Genomic DNA, 25,932 nt, shown 5'->3' with positions numbered 1-25,932 from the left:
AGAAGGCGTTATTGTAGGACCTGTTGCCAGTGTCATTTTGTTAGTTTATTTCTACAGGAACCTGTATTTTTTTAAATGTCGCTTACGATTTGTTGTATCTGTTGTTGGGCAAATTCCATTGTTGCACGATTCAAATTTGGTGCGAAATGTCCTGTCATCTAGTAATAAAAAACGTCGTTTAGCCAACATGAATAACGAGCTTTGCAATTCAATTTGACATACGTCCACACAAAAGACTTGGTTGTCCGTCGTATAAACAAGAACTTCTTAATGTTCTGTTCCCTCCATTACATGTTTTCGAACATGAAGTGATTGGCGTCCAATTACTCCAAGTTGGACATACCTCAGTGTTGCAGTCGCCACCTGTTTGTACATCTACATAGTTGATATTACCACCAGTTCCGTTGCAGTTGTATGACGGCGAATTGCCTGTGCGTTAATTACCACCACACGATTCGGAACAAATTTGAGATATTACTTTCCATATTCCAGAACAAGTCGTTTCATTTAAACATCTTTTTTCAGACTGTATGTTGCATTTGGCTTGATTGACACATGTAGCTTCGTATTGTTTACTTGCATCGTAGCAGTTTCCAAGGCAGTTGCGCTGCGAACCAAACAGATTGTAAGATTATATGATAGTGTTGTATACGTTTTTGCGAGTGATGTTAATCAAGTAAATAAGACACTCGAAAGTACGTTTATCCCCAAAATCGTTTAAACCTAAAATTGGAAACACTAAAGTTGTATCTTTAAGCATTTGTGGTAAGTAAATCATATTTCTTGTCTTGTTTTACTCACGTTTAAATATCCATTACTGCTAGCTCTTTTAACGCTAATTAATGTACTTACTGGAATAAGCTGTCGAATTGCACAAAGTGTTTGAGTGCATCCCGTTTGCAGTTGTTTATTGTAAATACTACCCACATCAACGCACTGTAGTCCAGTCGTACTTATCCCATCTATCTGACATGTTTTTACTCTTTGCTTATAACATCCACTGCTACAGTTTTTCCATTCCGACCATGTTTGAGATTTAACCTCTAGCATAAAACTAATTACAACTATACCGAATAGTACTGTACCTTCCATCCTTACTATACGTACAAAGTAATGATTGACACGCATCAAAAAACCGTTCGTGCAACCATCATTGGTCGTCCATGATTCATGGGGTGGGCCTGCCCTTCGTTTTATCACTGCTTACAACTATACCGAATAGTACTGTACCTTCTATCCTTACTATACGTACAAAGTAATGATTGACACGCATCAAAAAACCTTTCGTGCAACCAGGTTTTTGTTAAGGTTTGGTTTGGGTGACCGCTAAGTAGTTTTAAGAGACCGCAAGTGTTTCATTTAAATACCAAAAAATTACCATATTTGCTTAAACGAATTATTTTGGGAAACCGCTGGAGAAACGGTCCCCCAAAACACCTTAAAAAAACACTGCGTGCAACCATCATTGGTCGTCGATGATTCATGGGGTGGGCCTGCCCTTCGTTTTATCACTGCTTCAGATACTATTTAAGGTTTCACGCTGCAACCAGCCAAATCAGTCACTTGCTGCAGTTTTGACTCACATTATACGCTCACACACACATACACAATTATTTTTATTATTATTACATTTACTACCACCCAACAGTACAAAAAATGTAACAGTAATTTACTGCACTGTTTTGCAAACTAATTTGTTCGGTGATGGCTAATGATCTTTTATAATCATGCAATATTAAACGTGCTGATTGAAGATAACTATAATATTCTGGGTAAAATGTACAAAAAAGCCATGGAATCGAATGTGTGTGTTGCAAACATGTAAAATACATTTTGACGTATGAATGTAGTTGCACTATTTTATTGCATTTGTAACACCATAATTGGAAATGTGCAACCGAACAATGAGTCTGGTTGCTTCTGATTGCGCGGTGACGTCACTGCTTGTACATTAATTTCCTTGAATTGTTACACATGGTTGCGATGCTTAGTGTATGTTTTGTGCACGATAACAATTGTGCTACGGGATTTCTTTACAAACAAGAAAACATAATAGCAATCACGTGACTCGTGTTGTGAAGAAAAACCATGGCAATCGACCACGTACCTCTATCTACTGTGTTCTGTGTTACTCATAAATGTGTAAACAGTACAATAACGCTGTGAATGCTTTTAAACATAACATAAAACACTAATAATAAGAAGTGTTGTAGACACATCTAATAACAAAAAAACGTATTTTCCATGTACTATTATAGTATTGGATCCTTTCTTTTTTTGTTTCACAGTATGAAGGGTCAATTACTTGTCATAGTGTAATGATTTCGTAATTTTGATCTTCTTCTTTACCTGTATTGTATTAGGGTAATGATATTGACAGTTTTTTTTCTAAAATTTAAAAATTAACTTAACTTACCTGAACCTTTGTTGAGATCTATGTACATTTCATTCTCATTACAATTAGTACATTGATCACTGTTGAACCTGCAATATAAAATGTAGGTAATAACTAAGAACCAAAAACTTTGAGGCACAGCTAGTGACCTAGCATGCTTGAAAAACAAATAACCTTGACATAACGCACAATGTCTGGGTCCGGACCCCCCCTTTTCAAAAATTTTGTGCGTAAATTAAATAGGCTCAAATCGTTCCGTTACCGTTGTTTCCGTTACCAAAAAATTACCATATTTGCTTAAACGAATTATTTTGGGAAACCGCTGGAGAAACGGTCCCCCAAAACACCTTAAAAAAACACTGCGTGCAACCATCATTGGTCGTCGATGATTCATGGGGTGGGCCTGCCCTTCGTTTTATCACTGCTTCAGATACTATTTAAGGTTTCACGCTGCAACCAGCCAAATCAGTCACTTGCTGTAGTTTTGACTCACATTATACGCTCACACACACATACACAATTATTTTTATTATTATTACATTTACTACCACCCAACAGTACAAAAAATGTAACAGTAATTTACTGCACTGTTTTGCAAACTAATTTGTTCGGTGATGGCTAATGATCTTTTATAATCATGCAATATTAAACGTGCTGATTGAAGATAACTATAATATTCTGGGTAAAATGTACAAAAAAGCCATGGAATCGAATGTGTGTGTTGCAAACATGTAAAATACATTTTGACGTATGAATGTAGTTGCACTATTTTATTGCATTTGTAACACCATAATTGGAAATGTGCAACCGAACAATGAGTCTGGTTGCGCGGTGACGTCACTGCTTGTACATTAATTTCCTTGAATTGTTACACATGGTTGCGATGCTTAGTGTATGTTTTGTGCACGATAACAATTGTGCTACGGGATTTCTTTACAAACAAGAAAACATAATAGCAATCACGTGACTCGTGTTGTGAAGAAAAACCATGGCAATCGACCACGTACCTCTATCTACTGTGTTCTGTGTTACTCATAAATGTGTAAACAGTACAATAACGCTGTGAATGCTTTTAAACATAACATAAAACACTAATAATAAGAAGTGTTGTAGACACATCTAATAACAAAAAAACGTATTTTCCATGTACTATTATAGTATTGGATCCTTTCTTTTTTTGTTTCACAGTATGAAGGGTCAATTACTTGTCATAGTGTAATGATTTCGTAATTTTGATCTTCTTCTTTACCTGTATTGTATTAGGGTAATGATATTGACAGTTTTTTTTCTAAAATTTAAAAATTAACTTAACTTACCTGAACCTTTGTTGAGATCTATGTACATTTCATTCTCATTACAATTAGTACATTGATCACTGTTGAACCTGCAATATAAAATGTAGGTAATAACTAAGAACCAAAAACTTTGAGGCACAGCTAGTGACCTAGCATGCTTGAAAAACAAATAACCTTGACATAACGCACAATGTCTGGGTCCGGACCCCCCCTTTTCAAAAATTTTGTGCGTAAATTAAATAGGCTCAAATCGTTCCGTTACCGTTGCGTGATAACAGGGAGTCGTTATCTCAAAGCCGTGAGCTTTCAATATCTTGTTTTCGCTTGTTACCTAATCGCCAATTGTGACGTAACAAGGGTTTAACAAGGAGTTTTATGCGCTAACAAGCGAAAAGTTACGTTCCTTTAAGAACACTGGTTTTAATTTGTTTTTGTTAGTGTTAAATGTACTAAATGCAACTGTTTTTGCAGTAAAACAATGTAAACTGAGTAAAAATGGTTAAAAACGTTTAATGTTGTATTGTTTCTGTTAACTTTGTTGATAATAAAATAACTTAACAGTTTCGACCTGACAAACACGTATCAGTTTGCCACACACAGGTAAACATAATTTGTTACTCGCCAGGCACAATTTTTGGCTTCTGCAGTTACCAACTTTAGTGCATCCGTGACATTGCGCAACTTAACAGTAGGTTTGCCGCTTTAGAAAGGCGTTCAGTTCTTTAGAAATTGCTGCCCGTTTTTTTAAGCAACGATTTTGATTGCCTGACTGCAGTTTTGCTGAGTAAGCTAAATAGCAGCGGCGGGATCAGAAAACTACAAAGCTTTTGCTAAAATAATTTGTCGTTCTGCCAACTGGACAGGTAGAGAAACCGCCAAAGTCGAAAGTTGGACCGGGTTTCGGTTTTGGGCCTGCTTACAATTTTGGACAATGCGTTTTGCCGCTTAACGCGTCGTTTTGAACCAGAAAACGAAATAAGCGACAATTTAGTGGCATTTTGACATGTCAATTACGTATTCAGTCTCGTGCTGTTAAGCACTTCTGTGTGGAAAATTTTTCAAAGCGATCTAATGACGTATAATGACGTCATTAGGGAATTTCCCAAAATAAAACGTTGGACCCCCCCCCTTTAAAAATTTCTGGATACGCCCCTGAATGGTGCCCTATTCTAGCCTTGTAGGCCTTTTGTTATAAGGCTTGTGATACAAATATAAATTGTCGTTTTGTGGTTATAAATCTTCATGTACAGCAGTGGTTCTCCAACATTTCTATTATTTTTACAAAACGGTCCCTTTGCCATTATGTTGAGGGCTCGCAGTCTTTAAAGCCTGAATGTGTATTAAAGAAAAAACGAAAATTGATTGTAGGATTTTACCCAGTTATGCAACATTGTGCATAACTATGATCCAAACACAGTTTGTGACATCACTGACAAGACAAAAAAAGCATTACGATTGTGCGCGAACAATTGCATTTTTGTTAGTTGTTATGCATTAAAACTTATTTACTTATTTAGTGGCAAATAAGGTTATAGAATTACTTCAACCTTTTCGCGGTCCCCATAAAAATGCCTCACGGGCCCCTAAAGGACCGCGGACCCCAGTTTAAGAACCGCTGATGTACAGTATTTCCTATATACTTACGGGAATTTTCCAGTTTGTTTCACAAGTGGTATTTGTGCAACTACTTTCTAATTCTTGCTCATAGGGATTGCCAAACTTAGCACAGTTTGGTACAGTCACATTTTTTCCATCTATCTCACAAGTTAGAACTCTCCGCTTATAACACCCACTGCTACAATCTTTCCATTCTTACCACTGAGTTTTAACACACGTAAGTAAACTTAGTGCGATCACAGAAAATATCAACATCTTTTCCATGACTACTGCACGTTTAGTAAATTGTCCGAAACGACGTACGTACAGTGTTTAACCAAGTACTTGATTGGTTGTTGCCGAACCAGTTGGTTCCATACCTAGATGACGTGAAGGCGGAAAGTAACAGGGGTCTAGGATTGGTCATCTGCAATATTTTAGCAAAGTTGTGACGTTACTGGTGATTAAGATTGGCGATTGTTCTTGTGAAATCGGTTAGTATATAACTAGATGACTATGATGTGCTTCTATTTGTGGCAGTTGCCCGCTCCGTTATGAGGGGAATATGAAATGTATCAACATAAGTTTGGCACGCGATGTGATTCATCATTTATGAGTTATATGCTTTGTTGGTTGTTGAAATGTAAGGTTTTCTAAAGAATTTTGTAACTTTTAATAAGATTCACTCCGTTAAACCCCTGTTTTTGTAATTATATGACAATAATGATGCAAAAAGAATACGGACAAAACTTTTTTGAAATTGGGTTAATGCTTTCTAATAATTTGTCCTTAAGAATCGAAAAATAACCGCAACATTTGTTTACCGTATATCCGCACAAACACGTGTGTGGGGACCCATTCGTTTTTCTTTGCAAAAACAATCATATTTGTAGATCAAATGAATGGAAGTATATTAGAAAAACCACCTTTCTGTGATTTTTATGATTTTTCTCACAAGTTAGTCTTCTTACTTTAAAACACTGTTGTTGGGACAGTCTTCCCCATGTATCAGTTTCAGCAGAAGTAAAGTCATTGCGACCATAGTAAATACCAGCTTACCATTCCTGATTTCTGCATGTACAATTTGTTGCCAATTCTGCAACGTTGTAAGTGTGCTGTACAGCTAACTACGTGATTGCTCTCTTCCAAAGAGGTTTCACAACTTCTTTATGGCGCTAAGCAGAAAGTAGCCCGGGTCATGGTTTGGTCACTTGGTATTTCGAATGTGGTTTACGACTTTGGTGGTGATTAACCTGGGGGATGATTCATGTACCATGGGTTAATGCGCTGGTAGGAGGCCATTCCATTGTGTGCATGGTTATTTTTAGCTGCTGCCCGATCCGCTATTTGAAGTATAGGACAAAGGATGAGTATATCGACATGGGATGATCACGCAACGTGACGCACGTATACCCATGATGACTTTTATAGTGTTTGTCGTGGTTTATACTAACAACAGATTGTTTCCTGAAAATACATCAGGTGGTGCAAATCTGTTGTTCCGAAAAAGGATTAACTTATTACATAATGTTTGGATTGAGTGTAAATAGCATTCATGTAAAATATTTAATACAAACGTCAATGAAAAGGAACTTCACAATTATCTTTTGCGGATGCCTTTGCGAAGTTCTCAGTAAGTTTTCATTCATATCCAAGGTCACTTGACTCGATCAAAACTCTACGCAACGCGATAAATGGCGCCAGGCCTTGCTTTCACTTCACAAAACAGTTTCATTCGAACGACCGATTTTCCCTTATACTGTACTTCAAATTCATACTGTCCCACCGATTTACGTATATCAAACCGACTTACGCTGTGCTGATCTTACTAATTTCTAATTGCTGTGTACAATTGTATGTTAAAAGTCAACAATTTATTTTCACACATTTCACGTGTGCTTGTGAATAAACATACTTTTCTTACACTAAAAAACAAAATTTTCATTATACAAAGAGAGTACACTATGTACAAGTATACGAGTTCAACTTGTTTTACAACGCAACCTAATCCACTTGACAGACAGTCATATAAATCACCATGCAATATCACATATTTGGGCATATTAACCATAACGATGAGATCTTCCGAAAAATCGATGGCATGCGTGATTATGCAGGTTTTCGTTTCTTGTTGACAACTGCATACAAATCTCTAAAAAAGCATGAATAAACTTACAAACGTGTTGGTTCAATGCACGTTTCTTTAAGTGTCTGCTTAAAATAGACACAGCTTTACACCTTTCAAGCATCTTACTTTATGTCGTGCTCTGTGTGGTCGACCTCTTGTATCACATTTGTTGGTGGAGGTTCCGGGTTCGTTTCGACAGCCGCCGGTTTCTGCTTTCTAATCCATACTACCACAATTGTCACAATAATTATTAATAAAACCGCTCCCAACCCTGATCCGATTCCATTTTTTTTCGGCGCGGCTATCCGGGCTTTTGTTAGATGCATTGATTTGCTCTTGAAAAGTCATATAGCTGTGTTATTAGCGGTATAGTATTTTTAAAAAAGCGGCGAAGTTACCTGATGTGGTAGACGTTTCTTGTTGGACCACTGCGCTTGTTGATTTGTTTGTTGCTGGTTTTGCATTGCTTTTTGTGCTCGATGTTGTTTGTGAGGATCGCAATGACGATAGTAAGTTCGCAGGGGAACTTCGTTTTGCAGCAGATGAGGGCATAGTTTCTGTCATATTTAGAAATAGTTACTATGTTTTTGCGTTACAAGCATATACTGAAAAGTAACAGTCAAGCCGCTATAATTTTGAATAAATAACGTTTCGACATAATTCGCCATTCTCAAATGAAAACCCAAGCTGCAAGTAAAACCATAAAATAGCAAGCCAATGCATACTGTATTTTGTTGTTGTTGGTTGTGGTGTTGACGATAATGGTGGACAACTTCTGGTGTTGCACGACTCAGTTGTGATTTGAACAGTTTTGCTATCTAAAAGTTTTCTCTTTTTTAGCACAGTAAAAGCTTACGTTATATTAGTCATCGTTTATATGTTTTATAGTTCGAACCATGTGTTTAACTAATAACTAGGGCAATTATTTTTTGACCTAAAAAACGAAAAATTTTGACCTACAAATTGAAAATTTTGACAAATTTTGACCTTAAAAAACTTTTTTTTGACAAAATTTTGACCTATAAAGAATTTAAGTAGTTAAATTACGAATTATCGTTCAAAAAGTAAAAATATGGCTAGGCTAATCTAATTAGAGCGAAAGAATGTGCAAAAGTCTAACAGAAGGGCAAAATCTGAACATAGACCTAACCTATTCTGAAAAGGGAATGAGCTAATTAAAAATCAGTGGCAAAAAACTGCAGCTAAGACACAACGAAAATTATTCAATACATTTGTATAAACGAAAGGTACATGAAGTATCTTAAGCAAAACCGAAGCAAGAGCTGCACCTAACCTGCAGCTGCCGTAAAATGACTTGGGACCTACCAAAATTTTGCACGTTTTGAGGTGTGTTGAGCATCACGCCATATCAACCTAATTGTTTCACTCACTTGATGGTTTATGATTCGCAATAATGGGACAATGGGCCAATTACAACAGTATAAAGTAGGCTACAAGGTGTAAAACGAATAGTTTGCTGGCAGTGCAACCTCTACAACACCACGACAATGCAGTTTGTAAACAATTTTAACTTTGTAAAAAACTTTGACTTTGTAAACAATTTTGACAATTTTTGACCTATTCTAAGAATTTTGACACAATTTTGACTTTTTTTGACAAGTCAAAAAATATTTGCTCTACTAATAACAATAATGGTAAACCTACCTCCACACAAAAGACTTGGTAGGTTGTTGTATATGCATGAACTTATTAGAATTCTGCTTCCTCCACGACATGTTTTCGAACATGAAGTGATTGGCGTCCAACTACTCCAAGTTGGACAGACTTCAGTGTTGCAGTCACCAGCTATTTGTTCATCTACATCAGGGGTGGGGAACCTACTTAGTACTGCGGGCCGCATGAATTGCACAACATTTTCGGGCGGGCCAAATATTTTTTTATTTTCAAATTCCGTGTAAAAATGCACACAAGTGTTTTATATTTCATCGCTCCGGATTTTTTTATATTTCATCGCTCCAGATTTTTTTCTTTGCTGTTACTTATTTGCAACAAACATGGAATTCAGGTTTATCACTTAATTCGACTAACATTTTTCCATTCTTCTGGAATACCCTAGCTCCGTTATACCGAATACATTTTATAGCTCTAAAATCAATTTAAAACTAACACCACATGGCAAATACTGCAAGGAGAGGTCGAGTGACTGTTACGTCACAAATAGAATCGAGTGACTGTTACGTCACAAATAGAATCGAGTGACTGTTACGGCACAAATACAGCAAGTGGTTGAATGTGTGGCAATTTTTGTACGTTTGGCGTCAAACGTGGAAGTGTCGAAGTCATTTCAAGTAAATATTTGTACATAAACATTTTATTGTTTTTTTTTATGTTAAGTTTTATGCTGTACTTTAACAAAATGTTGACGCGGGCCACTTTAAAAAGGCAAGCGGGCCGCATGCGGCCCGCGGTCCGCAGGTTCCCCACCCCTGATCTACATAGTCGATATTGCCACCAGTTCCATGGCAGTTGTAAGACGGCGAGTTTCCTTCAAGTTTTGTTGGTAAATATGGTTGAAATCCGTTACGAAAATATCCCTACCATCATAACATTTTCGGTATTTTATGGTTTTGCCACCTCCGCAATGTTTTGAGCATCTTTTCGAAAATTCTTTCCAGGTTCCTGAGCATGCCTCCTCATTGTAACATCTAATTTTAGTATAACATGAACGTTGGTTCGCACATGTTGATGTGAGTTCTGCACTTGCATCGAAACAATTCCCAAAGCAGTTATAAATCTAACAAAAATCAAGACGCATGCTGATAAGTTGAACTAGACAACATTCAGAACTTCTGGGTAAATGTTTAATGAGAAATTTAACACAATATCTGCGAGAAGATCATTTTTGACTTAGTAGTCAGTAGTTTATGTTTTACTATTTGCTGTTTTAGGATATCGAATTTCGGTAATCGTAGTTTATTACATATGCTTTCACAAAAAATCACCTGACATGCTTTTGTTTTGTTAATTTCATTGGTGCTCGGAAAGTTGTTAGCTGATTGACCAAACCTCCATTGTGTTTTGTTTTATTTAATTTAAATGAACAGTTTAAATACTTGCCGGTAATGCACAGTCCAGCGTACAAGTGTTGCACCCATTCGGTAACACTTCTTCGTAAGGATAAAACAGCTTTACGCACTGTAATCCAGTCGATAGGATCCCATTTATCTTGCAAGTTTGAACTCTCTTATAATACCCACTGTTATCAACTCCCCATCCAAGCCATGTTTGAGCATTGACAAACGTAGCTAATTCCACCACAACAATGACTACCAGCTGTTTTCCTTGCATGGTTACCCTGTAGACAAATATTTGTAGATTTTCAGTGCACGAACTGATCATTGCCGTGTTTGTGGTTGTAACTTATTTAATCTATGTTTTTATTCAGTAGTTTCGCGTTTTTTTCTAATGATTTTGAGTTTTTCTAGTGCATGGGTGCACAATCTTTTCGCTACGGCGACCGCATCGCAGATGATTCTTTCACCTGTAGCCGCCAATGGCCTGCTTGTTTTTTGTTTTAAAATTACTGATGTAAAGAAATAGCTTTATATCATATAAATATATACACCATCTAATATCGCCTAAAAAGCCTAGATTAATTTCTAACTTGATCAACAAGATTGAGATCACAGTCTTACATGTTTATGACGTCATAATCTTTATATTGACGTTTGTGGTACCTGTTTTTCGCATTGTTTGCACGCAATGGGCATACAAACAGCCGCATAGGGCTACTAGGCTGTTAATAATCTTTAGTCTTAAAAATCTATATAGAGCAGTTTGAAAGTCACATATTTAGCAAAATACTTTTATTTACGTCACGGCCGCCAGTACATATATTTTAATGAACACGTTCGTTTAAAGTTATGACTATACGTCATTAGTGTTGTGAACAACAACTACTTATGTCCCTTGTTTTTCCTTGTATAGAACTACATTGTCACAAATCCCTGTTAATAGTTTCGCAATCTCTGTTAATAGTTTGGTCGCCAGTTGGCTTCTTTCCTGTAGCTCGCAGGACTGATTCTAGAAATAACCAGTTGTGTCTTATTAGAGTTTGTACAAAGTGCTGCGCCTTGTGTAAATTCTATTTAATAATGCCACTCGTTTATCTAACATGGGCATTAAGTACGTAAGAAAGCATATGCAAAACAATTGTATAGGTCACCAAAACGTGTGCAAACTTTGACAGAAGTGGCGACAGAAATATTAAGCTTCAAATGATATTTTATTAATTTATTTTAAATTCTGAGTATACAAAATAATAACGGTACTGAGTTCTCGAATTATTTTGTAAAGCACTTACCCGACAAAAAAAATAAACAAATCAACCAGCGACCCACTTTTACTACGTAGGGTGGTGGAGCATTGCTTAAAGGTAAAACGCTTTTCGTAAGATTTAGCTATTGTGATATCTTATTTTATTCAATTGCTGGGTCATTGCGTGCAATTATTTTCCATTGTAGCAATAACAGAACTGAGACTTTGTTTTAGTTTGATGTATTTCTGTTAAATAGTCTTTTCACACAATTTTTTATGTAGTAAATGGGATAAATTAACAGTTCTGAATTTATATTGGGTGATTTATTTTAAGATTTATTTCTGGCTCTCAAAAAGGTTTATGTTTGGAAACCTCTGTTATAGACAGTGGTTTACAATTATAACTCTGCTTTGTCCAAACTTCAATGATTATACGCGACCCACACAACATGGCTTGTTTCAACATGCTTATACTTATATTTTAAACTGGTAGTCCTCGACCCATTTGGTTATCTTAAAGAAGCCCTTGGGTTTCAAAACGTTGGTAAACCCCATTGTAATCAATAATTATGTTTAGCGAGGGAAACATTCCAGAACATGCAATAGAAACTAAAAATAAAATGAAAAACTAGGTTTTTGAAAAAATTAGATGCGACTGTTATGTATAAATTGAAAAATACATCACAAATTGATTGTTGAAGTTCACAATCTTTACTCAACCACTATATAAATACACAGTTTTTGATAATAATTTGTCGTAATATAGGAATTCGTTTTTTCTGTGAAGCAAGTCTGTTCCTCAGCAAGTCTTTAGTCATCGTCTTGGCCACTTGATGCGGACAAAACTCGTCCCAATTTTCTGTTAAACATTTTTCAATAATTTTAAATTATAGACATATAGACTTGAAAGAAGTGTGGTGTATATTTACTTCGCTAAAATCGAATAAAAAACATCAAACGTTTTCCTGCTTACTGCTTAGTTGCCTCATCCAGTGTTTCTTGGTGGTTGATGGTCGCCGTCGCGGCATAAAAGTCAGAGTTTGATTTGATTTTTTCTGTTGAACAAAACAAAGTGTATAGAGTAGAATAAATAGTAGTTTTTCACCCAGTTCATTTTATACATACCTCGGCGTGGTATGGAGTATTGAACGTTTTCTGGCGCATCCAAGAAAACATCGCCTGTTAATGTTTGTAAAACAAGGATAAAAAGTCCATTAAAATTGTCAGCCATTCAGCTTACCTGTGAGTGTTCGTTTTCGTGGTGTGTCGTACCAGCTTTTATTCCATACCCTACCTAAAACAATGAGAAGTACAATTGAAGTAGGCTTAGTGAACTGTTTTATATCGGAAGTTATACTGGTTTAGTTGAACATTTTTAGATAATATTATCTACATTCTACACGTACCGTTTAGCTTGTGTTTTCTTGGTGTCGAGTAATGGCCATTGTCGCAAAACAGTTTCGTTTCTGAAAGCAGGTTTAGAATGAGTTAATTCGTATTCAAAAATGCAGAAAATAATATCTATCTTTTATATGCAAGATCTTAAACCTCGACATACTTGAACGAATTTTGTTTAATATTTTGTTAAAGTCGCATTTTTTTGAGACAAAAATTGACATTGTGCATTAATTGTTGATTTTCGAAAATGTTGCAGAAACAAAATTTGCAAGTCTTTATTTCAACCTGTTACTGGAATGTTGCACGGTGTAGAATATGGTTCAGGAATCTTCTCGAAACTCGAACTGATCTTCCATTTGTCACCTGACATTGTTTAGAAAAACTTTAATAGATAGAACTGTTTTGACACTTTATTACATACTTTGTTCCTTACTCTTGAACCATGTTACTCATACACTTTGGTATTAAGACTACAACAAAAACACTCCACAGCTTACCATCAATATCGTTCTCTTCTGTTTTTTCGGACTTGAAGTCGATTTCACAATAGAGGTTCTCCCTAAATCAGCCAACATTTAACGTTTTTAATCACAAGCGTTTATTTGTACATAAATATTACTCACTTTCTCGACTCTCTTGGCGTAATTTTAATTTCTTTAAATGTGGAAGGTTTCGTGTCTGGTGCTGGTGGAGGCCCAGACACCGTGGTAGACCTTCTTTTATAGGCAAATACCACTGCACAGACAATTATAAGCAACAGGAAAAATGCACTAGCGCCTCCAGCGGAAGCGTTTGTTGTATTGTTTGCATAACCCACTTGAGGCTCAGTGGTTTCTGTCAACGTAAAACAAATGTTTGTGGTTGTTATGTAAATATAAGGAAACAAGTTGCTACAAATTTTTGGGTTGACACCACACTTGTCTTCTTTAAAAGCAGAAACAGAAGTTGTGGTGGAAATGGAACACAAATAATGTTTAACTTTTCTTTGAGACTGTAGGTATAGCTTATAGAAACCATGGTGTATTAAAAATGGGGTTTAATTTTTTTGGATTGAAAGTCTGATAAATTTATTTCCAAGTTATTGTCAGTTTTCAGTGTGAAAGGGCTTTACCTGTTCTATTGTTGTTTGTTTGTATGCAGATGGTGTTGCATGACACTGTTCTCCGCCGTGTGCTGCTGGTCTGGTTTTCTAAAAGGTGCAAATTGAAACGATTCTTACCACAATTATGATATACAATGCCAACATATTTGTATATTTAACCTTCTGAGTTATATTTAGCTTACTTTCGCAATCCATTCTTAATTCTCCTGCATAAACACATTTACTGGTTTCTGTGCGATGTCCTCGGCCGCAGGAATTAGAGCAAAGAGTCTTTTTCCAACGTCCCCATGAAGCACAGGACGGTATGTTGCAGGGCCGTGTTACATTTATTGCCCATTTACCATCGCTGTCCTTGCAGTTATAACTGGATGTGTTGTCTAAAAAAGGTAGCCAAGTTTTAAAATAAAATTAAACTTCTAAGTTCGACAGGCGAAAAATGGCGTAGACCTATGTTTTGGCTGCAACATGAAGCAGAGAAAAAATCCTAATCCGTCCCTTAACTGTAAAAAGCTTCATTAGGTTTTATAAGAAAAACATTTGCACGTTTTTTTTTAATTGGGTATGTCTTGAACCTTGCCGTATTGAATGAAACATGAGCTTTATCGTATTGATGATCTCTTTCGGAATTATTGGCATTTGACACTTTTTCTTTCTCGTTGTGTTAAAAAACTTATATTAGCAACCAACCTTTGTTATAGCAGCGCATTGTATATGTGTAGTTATCACTGCCACAGGATTTGCTGCACGCTTTTGTCATAGTACTATTCCAGATCCCATCACATGTGCTGTTATTGTACATCTTTGTTCTCTGGCGCTTATTGCACTTTGGATTAAACAAAAATGTGACTTTGAATTCCGTATACGCGTCGTAGCATCTTCCGCCTTGTGATGATGAGTTTTTCTGCAACATTCATATCAGTTTTGTATACTTTGTCATAAATTGTTGAATTCAGGCACTAATTTTTATTAGTTCGCTTATCATTTTTAGAAACAGCATTTTCTGCTAAGATGTCAAGATCCTGTTCACAGTGTCAAAAACCTGTTTTAATACATTCAACATAAATAATTGGTTAATCAGCTAGTTTTTTTTGCTCTTACCCTTGACAAGGATTGAAGTGGGTTTCGTTTACAATGTCCGTTAGTAATTTCCGTGTAAACTTCTCCCACATTTACACATTGCGATCCTGTGTAAACTTCGCCGTGTCTTGTACATGTAACATGCCGTGACATTTCGTTGGGATCGTGCCTGGCTCTTGTCCAAACCGACCAATTTTGTCCATAGCCCATGCAAAACATACACACTATAACTAGCCCAATAAGCTCGAATCTGATATTTCCCATTTTGTACAGTCAAGGGTCTGTTGTTCACGTACTAATTTTATAACTTACTGTATGGTTGTCGTGTAGCGAACGCTTATAATCGAACGACTACATTTAATCATTGCACGTTTTTTTTCTGTCAAGAAGGTGTCTAGAAACTGATTTTTGTGCTGTTGTTTTTCTTTTGGTCAGCACGATTTGTTGCAGACGTCTAAAACGTCAGTGTCCTTGCTTACCGGATGTTAAGGCGGTCGTTCCAATGAACTCACTATACTGTCATATGCAGTATTTTCTTTTACTTGGAATTTTTGCTTGAGTCTACTAATTTGTGTTGGCCGTTGATCACTATCGCTGTCATGGTTTTTATAAACGGAAGTCATTGTGATTGAATTGCTTCCTGACATAAGATACCGCAACACCGTACACAAAACAGTTTTTGTCTCAGGATAATATTTGGTCAAGATTTAGAGTTATGACTTTAATTGTTTCGCATGTTTACTGCGTTTTTTGAGTTGTATCTGGCTTGGTAAAAGTGATCACATCAAAACTGTTAAATTGAACATAATGCATTTACTTCCTTTATTATCGCAATATTTTGTCAACGATTGTAAAATGTACATCGAACGAAAAAAGATAGTTACGGTTACTGGCACAGTTGCACTTATCACAACAATTTATTGTTCGTTTTTTTTATTCGGTTAACTGTAGAAAACTCATTTTGTGCAATATCGATTATATTTTGACATATTGCCCTTCAGAATCCGATAAAGGCTGCACAACGTCTACGTAGACATTTTTTCGGTGTCCAACATTAACATAGCTGCTACTGCTCACAATGCTTTTATCTGCAAAGAAAAAATGATTCCATAATGCAAGCAATTGTAAAGTTAAATTAATCTCACTTGATACGATGCCAGGGCTAGATTCAACCAGTCCAATTTGTTCACTGAAAAACACAACTTTTTGACAGAAGATCTACTACTAAGTTCATAAATTTGTACCTTGTTGCGTATGGTCGCAAGTTATCAACTTTATCTGCTTCTTCGTAAAACTGGTAGGAATCCTCATTCGTCTCTGTAAGTTTAAGAGAAATATATTAACGTTCCGTTTTATTGCGAAAGTGTTACTGAACATTTGTACTGTTTTTTGCTCACCTATGATTTGAAGCATGCTGTGTTCTGGCAGAGTTGTCTTGATGCTAAAATCAAATTTGTTACGATTATTCACTTTTAAACTCAATAACAAACAAAGAAATTCGTTTTCGCAAACAATAATGGCAAAAATGTTTTTCTTACTTTTCCAAAGCCGCGATTCGTTTCAACAACTTGCAACTCCATGCTATTAGCAAAACAATAATGATAACTGACACCAATCCAACTCCGATTGTGATGATATGATATTCTGAAAGCATGATTTTAGGGGCGTGTTATAAGTTTATTTAAGATGCTTTTATTAGTATATTGTTGACTATTTAAATGAAAGTTAAGCACAGTTTGTTTCTGGAGATCGTCTAAAACGAGTATAATTGTTTGTTAATGAAGTTTTTATTCCACATAAACAGATTTTGTAAACTTTGCTCTGCGTTAAGTGATATATAGTCTACATTGGTTAGTATAATTTTGTTTTAAACTAACACCATTGTTGTACTCAACTAATATACACCGGAACTGTATCGCTCTCCAATGACGCCACACATGGACAGCTTTCTATTATGGTTCCGCACGATTGGTTTTTCTTTTCTTTTTTGGGGCATTTTCTTAACAGAAAAGGACCGTAAGTATCTCAAAGATATTCGAAGACGCTAACCCACCTTATTCTTTTGCGCAACGCTACAATCCCGGATGTATTGAACGTACAGCTCCACGCGCTCCATGAGCCATGGCACGGTGTTGTGTTGCACGTTTCCTGTCTGACGCGCACTGATGACGTACCTGTGAAGCATTAGCATATTAGACATCATGTAAATTGAACTTTGTTGTCTCAGTTGTACACTCTAATGTCTGGGTCGCCAAAAGGATGTTGTGTTGTCAAAAGGCTATGTATTTGATTTTTACACTGCAAAGGTCGTTTTTAGATGTTACTTTTTTGTGGCGGTTTCGTTGCGCTTTTCCAACAGCAAAAATGGTTGTTAGTTTGTTATATAGTCTGTAGCGACTGTTTAGCGCAATTTTGTCTTATATACTCTTAGAATTGCTGGAATTTCCACCCCACACGGACTACATTGGTCACCTTGTTACTACATACATAATATACATACATTGGGGAAAAAACTTAATGACTACATAGACTTGTATAAGTTAAATATCACCTCTAACGTGGGTAATAATCACTTTTTTAATTGTTAGATATGTAAAATAAGCATACTTCCACATAATGTGCTTGGACGCCCGGTGTATAAACAATTGCTCATTAAAAACTTTACTCCTCCGTCACAAGATTGTGAGCAAGGATAAGATTGTGTCCAACTGCTCCAAGTGGGACATGGTTGTATGTTGCATGGCACATGAGTGTTTCTTGTTATAACACTCGCACTGCTGCCGTTTGTTCCGTTGCAATTGTATGAAGGTACGAGTTGCGAGCTGCCTAAAAACACGGTTTACGGGACTTGCTCTTTGTTTTTTTGCTGTGTTTGAATGGGGGAAAAAGAATAATTTAACTCTTTGAAAAAATATTTGCAAAATATTTCCCACAAAACATTCCAACAGGACTAAATTTTTAACTTTTATAAAACATTTTCTAAAGTTTGCCGTCAGCTTTCACACCAAATTATGTCACAACTGTTTTTAAAAAATTTCTTAAAATGAGTGAACTTAAAATATCACGAAGCTATTTGCTCCAATCGCAAACTACCGTTGCTAGTTGTAAAGTAGGTTTACGTAACAGTATATACGTACACACACTCATATCCTAAACACAACAATCACAAGATGAACCTTTGTTGAGCTCTTTACAACGCAAAGTCTGCAATTTTGTTCCTTTGCCGCAAGGTATTGAACATGTGAAATCTGATTGGACCCAAATACCAAAGCAGCTGTGTTCGTTGTAACATCGAAGTTTTTGAATCTTTTTACATGTTGGCCGTTTCTTGCACGTAGATTCGACCGTTGCTGTAGCGTCATAACAAGTCCCATTGCAGAACTTGGTTTGCTGAAATTTGTAATTAACTTGCACTAATCTAATGAATACACTTGTTGGTTTAAATGTTACTGTTTTGAGGTTTTTGCAACTATGAACAACGTTGTTGAATTTCTATAATTTGGATCGAATAAATTATTGCATTGTGATACATTTAATTGTATATGTAACAATCACATCAAACTTTGCACTTTTTCATTTATGGCTCATAAGGTAGTATTTATAATTTTCTCTGTGCCTCTTACTTTGGGAGCCGTCCGCTTTCCAGGACATCCACCAGCGCAGTCACCCGTCCAAAGTTCTTTATAATACATATTAGGTTTAACACATCTCCACCCCTCAACTGAATAGCCATCAACGACACATTTTTGTATCCTTTGCTTATTGCATGAGCTATTACTCGAACAAGTAGTCCATGGTGACCAAACAGCTCCACTTATTTTCAATCCCAATGATACCAAGACCAAAAGTACGCACGACGAAATTTTATGCAGGCCCATGGCTATACGTTTGTGAGTCTTGGTTACCTAGTTGACACTTCGACTTTTACAGTTCTGCTGCGAATGAATATGGGAGGAACTAAGATTTGCATTGTTCTTTAGTTTGCATAGTGAGATAAGTTGACGGAACATCGTTTTGTTATGTTTATTATATTAAACTATACATGCGAACAAAACAACAACAATGCGATTTGAAATGCGCGTAGGATGTAAAGATATAATTACAACACGAGGTTTTGAATTATCACACTAAACGCTAATCTCATGACTCGACCAATTATGGGACTTAATGAAATGTTTGTGTGCTTGACACACACAGGTTTTCTGGACATTATGTTTTCAATCAAACGTCAAGTGACAATAAAAAGAGTCTATATTAAATCTTCCAACCGATAACATTTAATAAAATCATTGCACACGAATGTGATTAGTGAGCGTCCATTGGGCCCACATATAGGTGGTCATGTCGCATTACAGGGCCTTTTCACAAATTATAATTTACTTATGATTGATCTTGTACATATCTTTTGCAAACCCTTTTCAAAAAGATTATTTTTGAAAAGATTGCACCACACAGGTTATGGCCTATGCGTTTCAAATAATTAAAGAATGTCGTGAACCACTGGTATTTTTTTATCAAGATGTAAAGTTTGCTTTGATGATTAATGCAAAAATAGTTTTTCGTATTTTTGACTCCTTTGGTGGTGTTGGTCTGTCATCATTTTTTTCAGCAGTTTTGATAAAAACACATGTTTTTTTTTGCAGAAGACTAAAATCATTTTATCTTCATTATCCGCTTCGTGGCGTGGTTTCGTTACATGCGTTTTACTGGGGGCATTATCGCAGGCTGCTTGTATTTTCCAGCCTGTCTAGTTGGACTAGTTGCTGGTTTGCTGTTTTGGTTGTTTACCGACTGGTCGTCGATACCTAAAACGTAAAAAAATTAAAACAAAATTGTAACAAAATTTTCGCCCATTTGTTTACCGTTTTTGTTTGTAACAAGACTGAATTATAGCTGACACAAGAATTATAGATGACACACCGAAGCAAAATATAACGTAACGAAGGTTTAAAATTCATTTGACGAGATTTTGTTCACAACTGCTTGTTTAAATTCTATACTTTAGCTTATGTTTTCTAATTTATGCCCTTACCTTTATTAAACATTTGCGCCAGTTTGGCTTTTGTGTCAGCTACACTTGAGATTGCTGATGTGGTCGTTGACGAGGATCTGGCAAAGTTAAATCTTAAAATACCGGTTTGTCCACTTGAATGACAAACTGTACTTATTATTTTTTGGGGCTTGACCATATGTATTTGCACAACCACATTTCTTGTGATTTTTTGTAAAGTTAGCTTGAAAGGAGGACACGAAATTGAATTCCTTACTGTGTATTGGTAACGGATGCGTCAAGATTAGGCTCATCCTCAGAATAATTTGCAGTCTTTAACTCTTCCAATTTCTTCGCAAGAGTTTTGATGTTTCCACCTTTTTAATGTTAATGTTTGTCATGTTATATCTTTGGTAAACTATTACTTTAGCATTAAGGCAAGCATCTTTTATTTTTTTGTAAATCTGTTTCTTTTTTATTTTCATTTGTCATGGCAAGGCATAGAAAACAAACCACCAATTCAAGATCGCTTGCGCCTGTACAATGCTTTTTTTATTTATACGATAGTTTTTCTCCCCATTTGCCCACTTGCCTCCAGTCGGAAGATTTTTAGGTTTCGGTGAAAGAGGTTTCGGTTGTGGTTTCACTTGTGGCATGATGGGAGGTTTCTTCTGATTATTGTTGTCCCGTTTTGGCGATTCTGCCTTTGTCCTTTATAAGCATCAGTTTATTAGCTTACAAGTTGCTTTGTATCATTTTAATTATTTTTTTTATCTTGATCGGATTAAAACATACTGAATATTAACGTAGTGTTTCTTCGGAGATGCATTGTTAGGTTTGGTTGGCGGTGTTGGTTTTCCGGTAGTTTTCTTGTTGCCTGGTATGAACGTATAAAATAAGTTGTTATATTTTTCGATTTATGTTTCGATGAAAAAGAACATAAAACTCGAGGCAAACGCACCTTCAGAAACAACGGTTTGCATAATGATTGTGTCGTACAAAACCTCGTTTTGTAATCCTATTGAAAACAAATTTATATCATTTCTTGAACCTAGTAAAAGCCTGAAAGTTTATGTAATAACAAAGCGAAAGTAAAAAATATACCTGGGGAAGTAATGGGCTGGATAAAAACGGGCTTGGCTGTCGCGTCTTCGTAAAGGTTGTTTGAGCTGTTGACAAAACCGAAGTTTTAGCTCACTAAAACAGGTTGAATTGATATGTAAACAGCTGTGACTTACAGTAATAGGTTGGGTTTTACGTAACCGTCAGCATCCATACTGCCGGGTCGAGGAACAGGTTCGGAGGAACTGGAAGGAAGTTTCCTCGACAAACTTATGTTCTCGTAACCTAAACAACACAGCACATACTATTCTTATTCTGTTTCGACCGGTAATTCAATGGGGTGGTTATTCCTAATTCTAATAAGGATCGAATAAAAAGAAGCGCTCGTTCAACACGTCGTTGTCTGGTGTGCGTAGCTTATTTCAGAAACGGAAAACGATGGGCTTGAGACCTGTGTTCATGACTACCTGTATTTTTAGTCCCATTTGCTGGTTGGGTTGAGCTTCCATCCGAACTAAACTCATCTTCAACGTGTATGTGTTTGCTAAAGAGAATAGTTTAAGCTAATGACACATGATGAAAAACGTTAACTTTTTATTCATAGACATTTTATGTAACAGATTAAGTTTGTTTAGGCATCTATCAGATAATGATAAGAATAAATTCTGAAAACGCTTGCAACAAATGTAAAAGTTTTGATTTGTAGCTAAAGAAAGCATCCAAAGGGTTTTCTGTTATCATTTCTACTTTGTCGCGTCCTAGTTTTTAGAAGACTTGTAAGTGAGACGAATGTAAATATCTCTCGTATCCGAGGCAAAAACATTTTGCAAGAAAATCTAGTAACCAACCTTGCATTGCCGTCTTGCGTTGCGTAGGGATTGGGTTTTGGCGGTTTTCGGTGTTCATTCACTCTAGAATTTTCAGTCTTATTTTTATTATTGTTGAGTTTCATTTCGATAATAAGGTAGCCTTTACATCTTGCCAAAAGCAATAAAATCACAATCACAGCAATTGAAGCAAGTATAACTCCAGCGACTAGACCTCCAGAATCTAAACACAGACGATATTAAATGTAACGAATATGTTAACGATAAAATGCATTTCTACCCGTGCTCAGTTCTGGTGGTGCAGCCTTTATGTAATCACTCATGTCACAGTGAATATTCAGCAGATCGGGTTTCCAAACACCGATACAAAATCTCCTCCTTGTTTCTGCGTAAACAGTAAAATTTTCGTGATTTTCGAAACTAAGACCACTGCGTGTTAGTATAATATTTTGTTATCATAAGCGTCGTTGTTTACACTAGCACCCTGGTCACAGATGTGGTACAATGACTAAAGATAGAAAGCCAAATTTTATTTCGCGCTAAAATACACACCGTTTTACTTCTTTTGTTTTTTTCCCGCTTTAGTTTATAAAGATGTTTAAGAAAACGCGGTATAGTAGTTAAAGAAAACCACAGTAAAATTGAACTCCTTTCAGATGCAATAGTTACCTTTGCATCAGTTTTAGTACGATACATAACACTACAGCATCGTTATTATCTTACAAAATACCTTTATTTGTACCACAATGGTCGGTTGTCCACGAGCTCCAATGATCACAAGGTGATACCCCAGAGCATTTTTCAATCTGTGTTTGACTTCACAAGCAAACACATAATAAAAACAAAGCCTTAACGCTTTCTACAATGAACTACTTACCACCATGTACAATCTTGGTGTTCCAATTCCTTAACAAGGTTTGGTTCCGTATTGCCATCACAACGCCCGTACACTAGACCCGAGTAGCATGTTCTGCACAAAATAAAACAAAATATCCGATAGTACAATGGTAAGCTAAATACCAGTTTAAAGCTGTTTAAAATTAAGAATACATTTAGTTAATGCCAAGAGTACAAAGGAGTGTGTGGTTTAATTCCCATTAGTTAGTAGCAAATGTCTTTCGATGCGCAAATATGTTCTTACAAATTAAGAATAGTTGCTTTCCTCTCCTAAAATTGGTTGTAGTTACACCCACCTGAAACCTTTACACACCTTTCTGCTCAAGACTGTTATAGTTACTTGAACGATCGAAATCCTGCTGAAAGATGTCACAGCTTATGTATAGCAAATGTACCTGTTTCTGGTGATCTTTCCATTTCTCAATGCGTTTGTTGCGTCGCAAGTTGACCAAGCTGACCAGGATGACCACAACGAAGGGCAGGGTGTGGTGTTACAGTTTTCGGTCTTTGATGACGAACCTAAAAGGCACATTGTGTTTGGTTGTACAAAGTAAAAGTTTAGTTTGCATTATAGTGGTACCCGTAAGCAAAAAATGAACTGAAGAGGATATCCTTTTTTGGTTCTTGTCAATTTTATACCTCAGAAAATATTCTTTGAATAATTATTTGATGCATTTTTCACATACGTTGCCGGCTTAGTGTGTCATGTATGTGGACAGCAGTCACTACAAGTACCTCAGGGCATGTATGTCCTTTCGAACTTGTTTTATTTTAATTTACCTGTGCATAGATCTTGAGTGAGACCCAAGTAATTACACACTCGTGTGTAACGTTGTTGTCCTGTTCCACAAGACCGGGAACAAGAACCTAAGGTTTTCCACGATGACCAGGTCGGGCAGTTTGGTGTATTGCACTTGGTAGTGTTGTTATCTTGGCCTATAAAGTAGGTAAATGAATTTAAGTGTCAAACTCTTAATTGCTGCGGATCAACTGCCTGTAACATGTAGATCGACCGCTTTTGTTCATGTATATTTTTGTCGCATTAAATTATATGTAAGCTTAAATGCTAAATGGTAAATCGAAAAAATTAATGATATTCTTGTATGATTGAATTTATATGACATACTGTTTAAAGTATTTGCATGGTTTTGGTTTGTTCTAGCACATAACAAAACAATGAAATTTCGTCTCTTTCAAAATCTAATATTTTAAGCAGTAGGTTATTTTTGCTCTGTTGTGGGATTCAAGAAACGAGCATGGTGTTTAGTTTGTTACCCACAAAACTGTATTGCCGTAATTTAAACATTGGTCTAGCTCTAAGTCTAGCCCATACAACAAATTTCTTACAGCTGCAAATTTATCAGTCAGTTTTGGAGTTGTTCGTTTGCGTTTCATGGCTATTTCAAACAAACAACAGCTTAAATATTCGGTTATTGATGAAACGTGGTAATCCAACCTGGACATAGACTTGAGTTTGAACTTGATCCCTGATATCTACACTCTCTTATGTAAGATTGACTTCCTGTTCCACATGTACGTGAGCAAGAGCCATAAGATGCCCAGGTAGACCAACTCGGACAATCATGTGTGTTACATGACTCACTGCGGTTTGCAGAACCTGAAATAGGATTCCATTAATAATGATCTGACGGTATTGTGATGTATACAAGAGCCGATTAGCAACAGCAGCCCCGTGCAGGATAAAAAGCAGTTAGCTACCCTAATATTGCTGTCGAAAATTCCAACAACGAACAGGCAATACAACATTACATTTTGATGTGACAAAAGACTTAGAATCGAAAAATCTTGGTCAGCACAATCATGTTTGCTTGTCCATTTTTTTTGAAAACGCATTTTCTTTCAGCAAGACCACCTAGCTTGGCGGGGAATGTTTACCGTAGTGCGAGCAGTATCTTAAAACAAACCAACTGAATCTAAAGGCAATGTATTGCTTTACCTGTTTTGCACAATCCTGGACTATTGGATCCCTCATACATGCATTCACGTAGATAACGTTGAGTTCCACTACCGCAACTTTTGGAACATTTACTTGCTGACCCCCATGTTGACCAAGTCGGACAAGGTTGTGTGTTGCAGTCTTCTAAACGCACCTTGGTCGGTTTCCCATCGAAACCAGCACAGTTGTAGCTATTACTGTTGTCTATGACTAAATAATATGAATAATTATTAGTCATCCGTATGGATGCAAGAAACTTGCTGGATGAGGTTTTACTTGATGACTAAATTTTTGCTGACGCGTAAGGAACAGCTTTTAGATTGTGTTGAGTAACATAGATAACAAACACTGTCACTGGTTATAGCACTGTACTTGTGTGACGAAACGCAAGCTTGGTGGTAGTTTGCCAAATCCAGGCCGCATGTACCACATCCAGATTATAAAATATATTTAAATCCCGTGAAAAAGAAGTTCGGTGCCACCTACATTGCCACTTAACTATATAAAACAATGATTTGAATATCATTTTTGCATCTTGTTTAGAAGAACAAAAATAGCATTGTTCACCTTTGTAAAAATATTAGCTATAATGAACATGTATTCATTACTTGTAGGAGCCCTAAAGTGTTTACGCTGACCAGCAATCGCCACACAATTAAAAAAGGAACGCGTTGCATTGCAAGTTAAACTTACCATCTTTGCAGTGATCGGTAACGTTACGCTTTCCAGAGCCACAAGAAACACTGCATGGACCATTGACGGTCAAAATTTTTCCTGTACATGTTAGATGGTTGTAACACCGCTTTATTTCCTTTAAAGTGCAGTTGTTTGTTGAGCATTCATAAACTATCTCCCTTCGTCCGTCATAGCAGTTTCCATTGCATCCAGTCTATTTTGAAACATCTCATTGAAACGCAATGTCGAGTTGAA

At 36.4% G+C, this 25,932-nt stretch overlaps 2 protein-coding genes and 1 long non-coding RNA gene across 3 annotated transcripts in view; 1 reads left to right on the top strand and 2 right to left on the bottom strand.

The window, feature by feature from the left end:
- LOC145227640 (dynein axonemal heavy chain 3-like) overlaps positions 1–25,932 on the top strand; it is a 133,745-nt gene that overhangs the window by 55,690 nt on the left and 52,123 nt on the right. The window lies entirely within an intron of this gene.
- Positions 7,201–9,099, bottom strand: LOC145229462 (uncharacterized). Its single transcript, XR_013860451.1, has 5 exons — positions 9,080–9,099; positions 8,140–8,232; positions 7,813–7,971; positions 7,541–7,640; positions 7,201–7,438 (listed from the first exon to the last, which is right to left on the bottom strand). It is a non-coding gene; the product is annotated as an uncharacterized LOC145229462 (long non-coding RNA).
- On the bottom strand, positions 19,765–23,577 carry LOC145227953 (uncharacterized). The gene is made up of 14 exons (XM_080092916.1): positions 23,441–23,577; positions 23,026–23,118; positions 22,879–22,964; positions 22,429–22,533; positions 22,170–22,371; positions 21,789–21,865; positions 21,498–21,606; positions 21,364–21,428; positions 21,221–21,277; positions 21,055–21,136; positions 20,822–20,970; positions 20,537–20,636; positions 20,302–20,378; positions 19,765–20,074 (listed from the first exon to the last, which is right to left on the bottom strand). Exons 1-14 carry the CDS (start codon positions 23,575–23,577, stop codon positions 19,962–19,964), a joined length of 1,452 nt encoding a protein of 483 aa, XP_079949042.1. The 3' UTR covers positions 19,765–19,961.

The sequence above is a fragment of the Phallusia mammillata genome, chromosome 5 (genome assembly GCF_965637545.1).
Source record: "Phallusia mammillata chromosome 5, kaPhaMamm4.hap1.1, whole genome shotgun sequence".
NCBI classification, from domain to species: Eukaryota; Metazoa; Chordata; class Ascidiacea; order Phlebobranchia; family Ascidiidae; genus Phallusia; species Phallusia mammillata.
The sequence above is the reverse complement of the archived record's forward strand: the minus strand, read 5'-3'. Positions and strand labels throughout refer to the sequence as shown.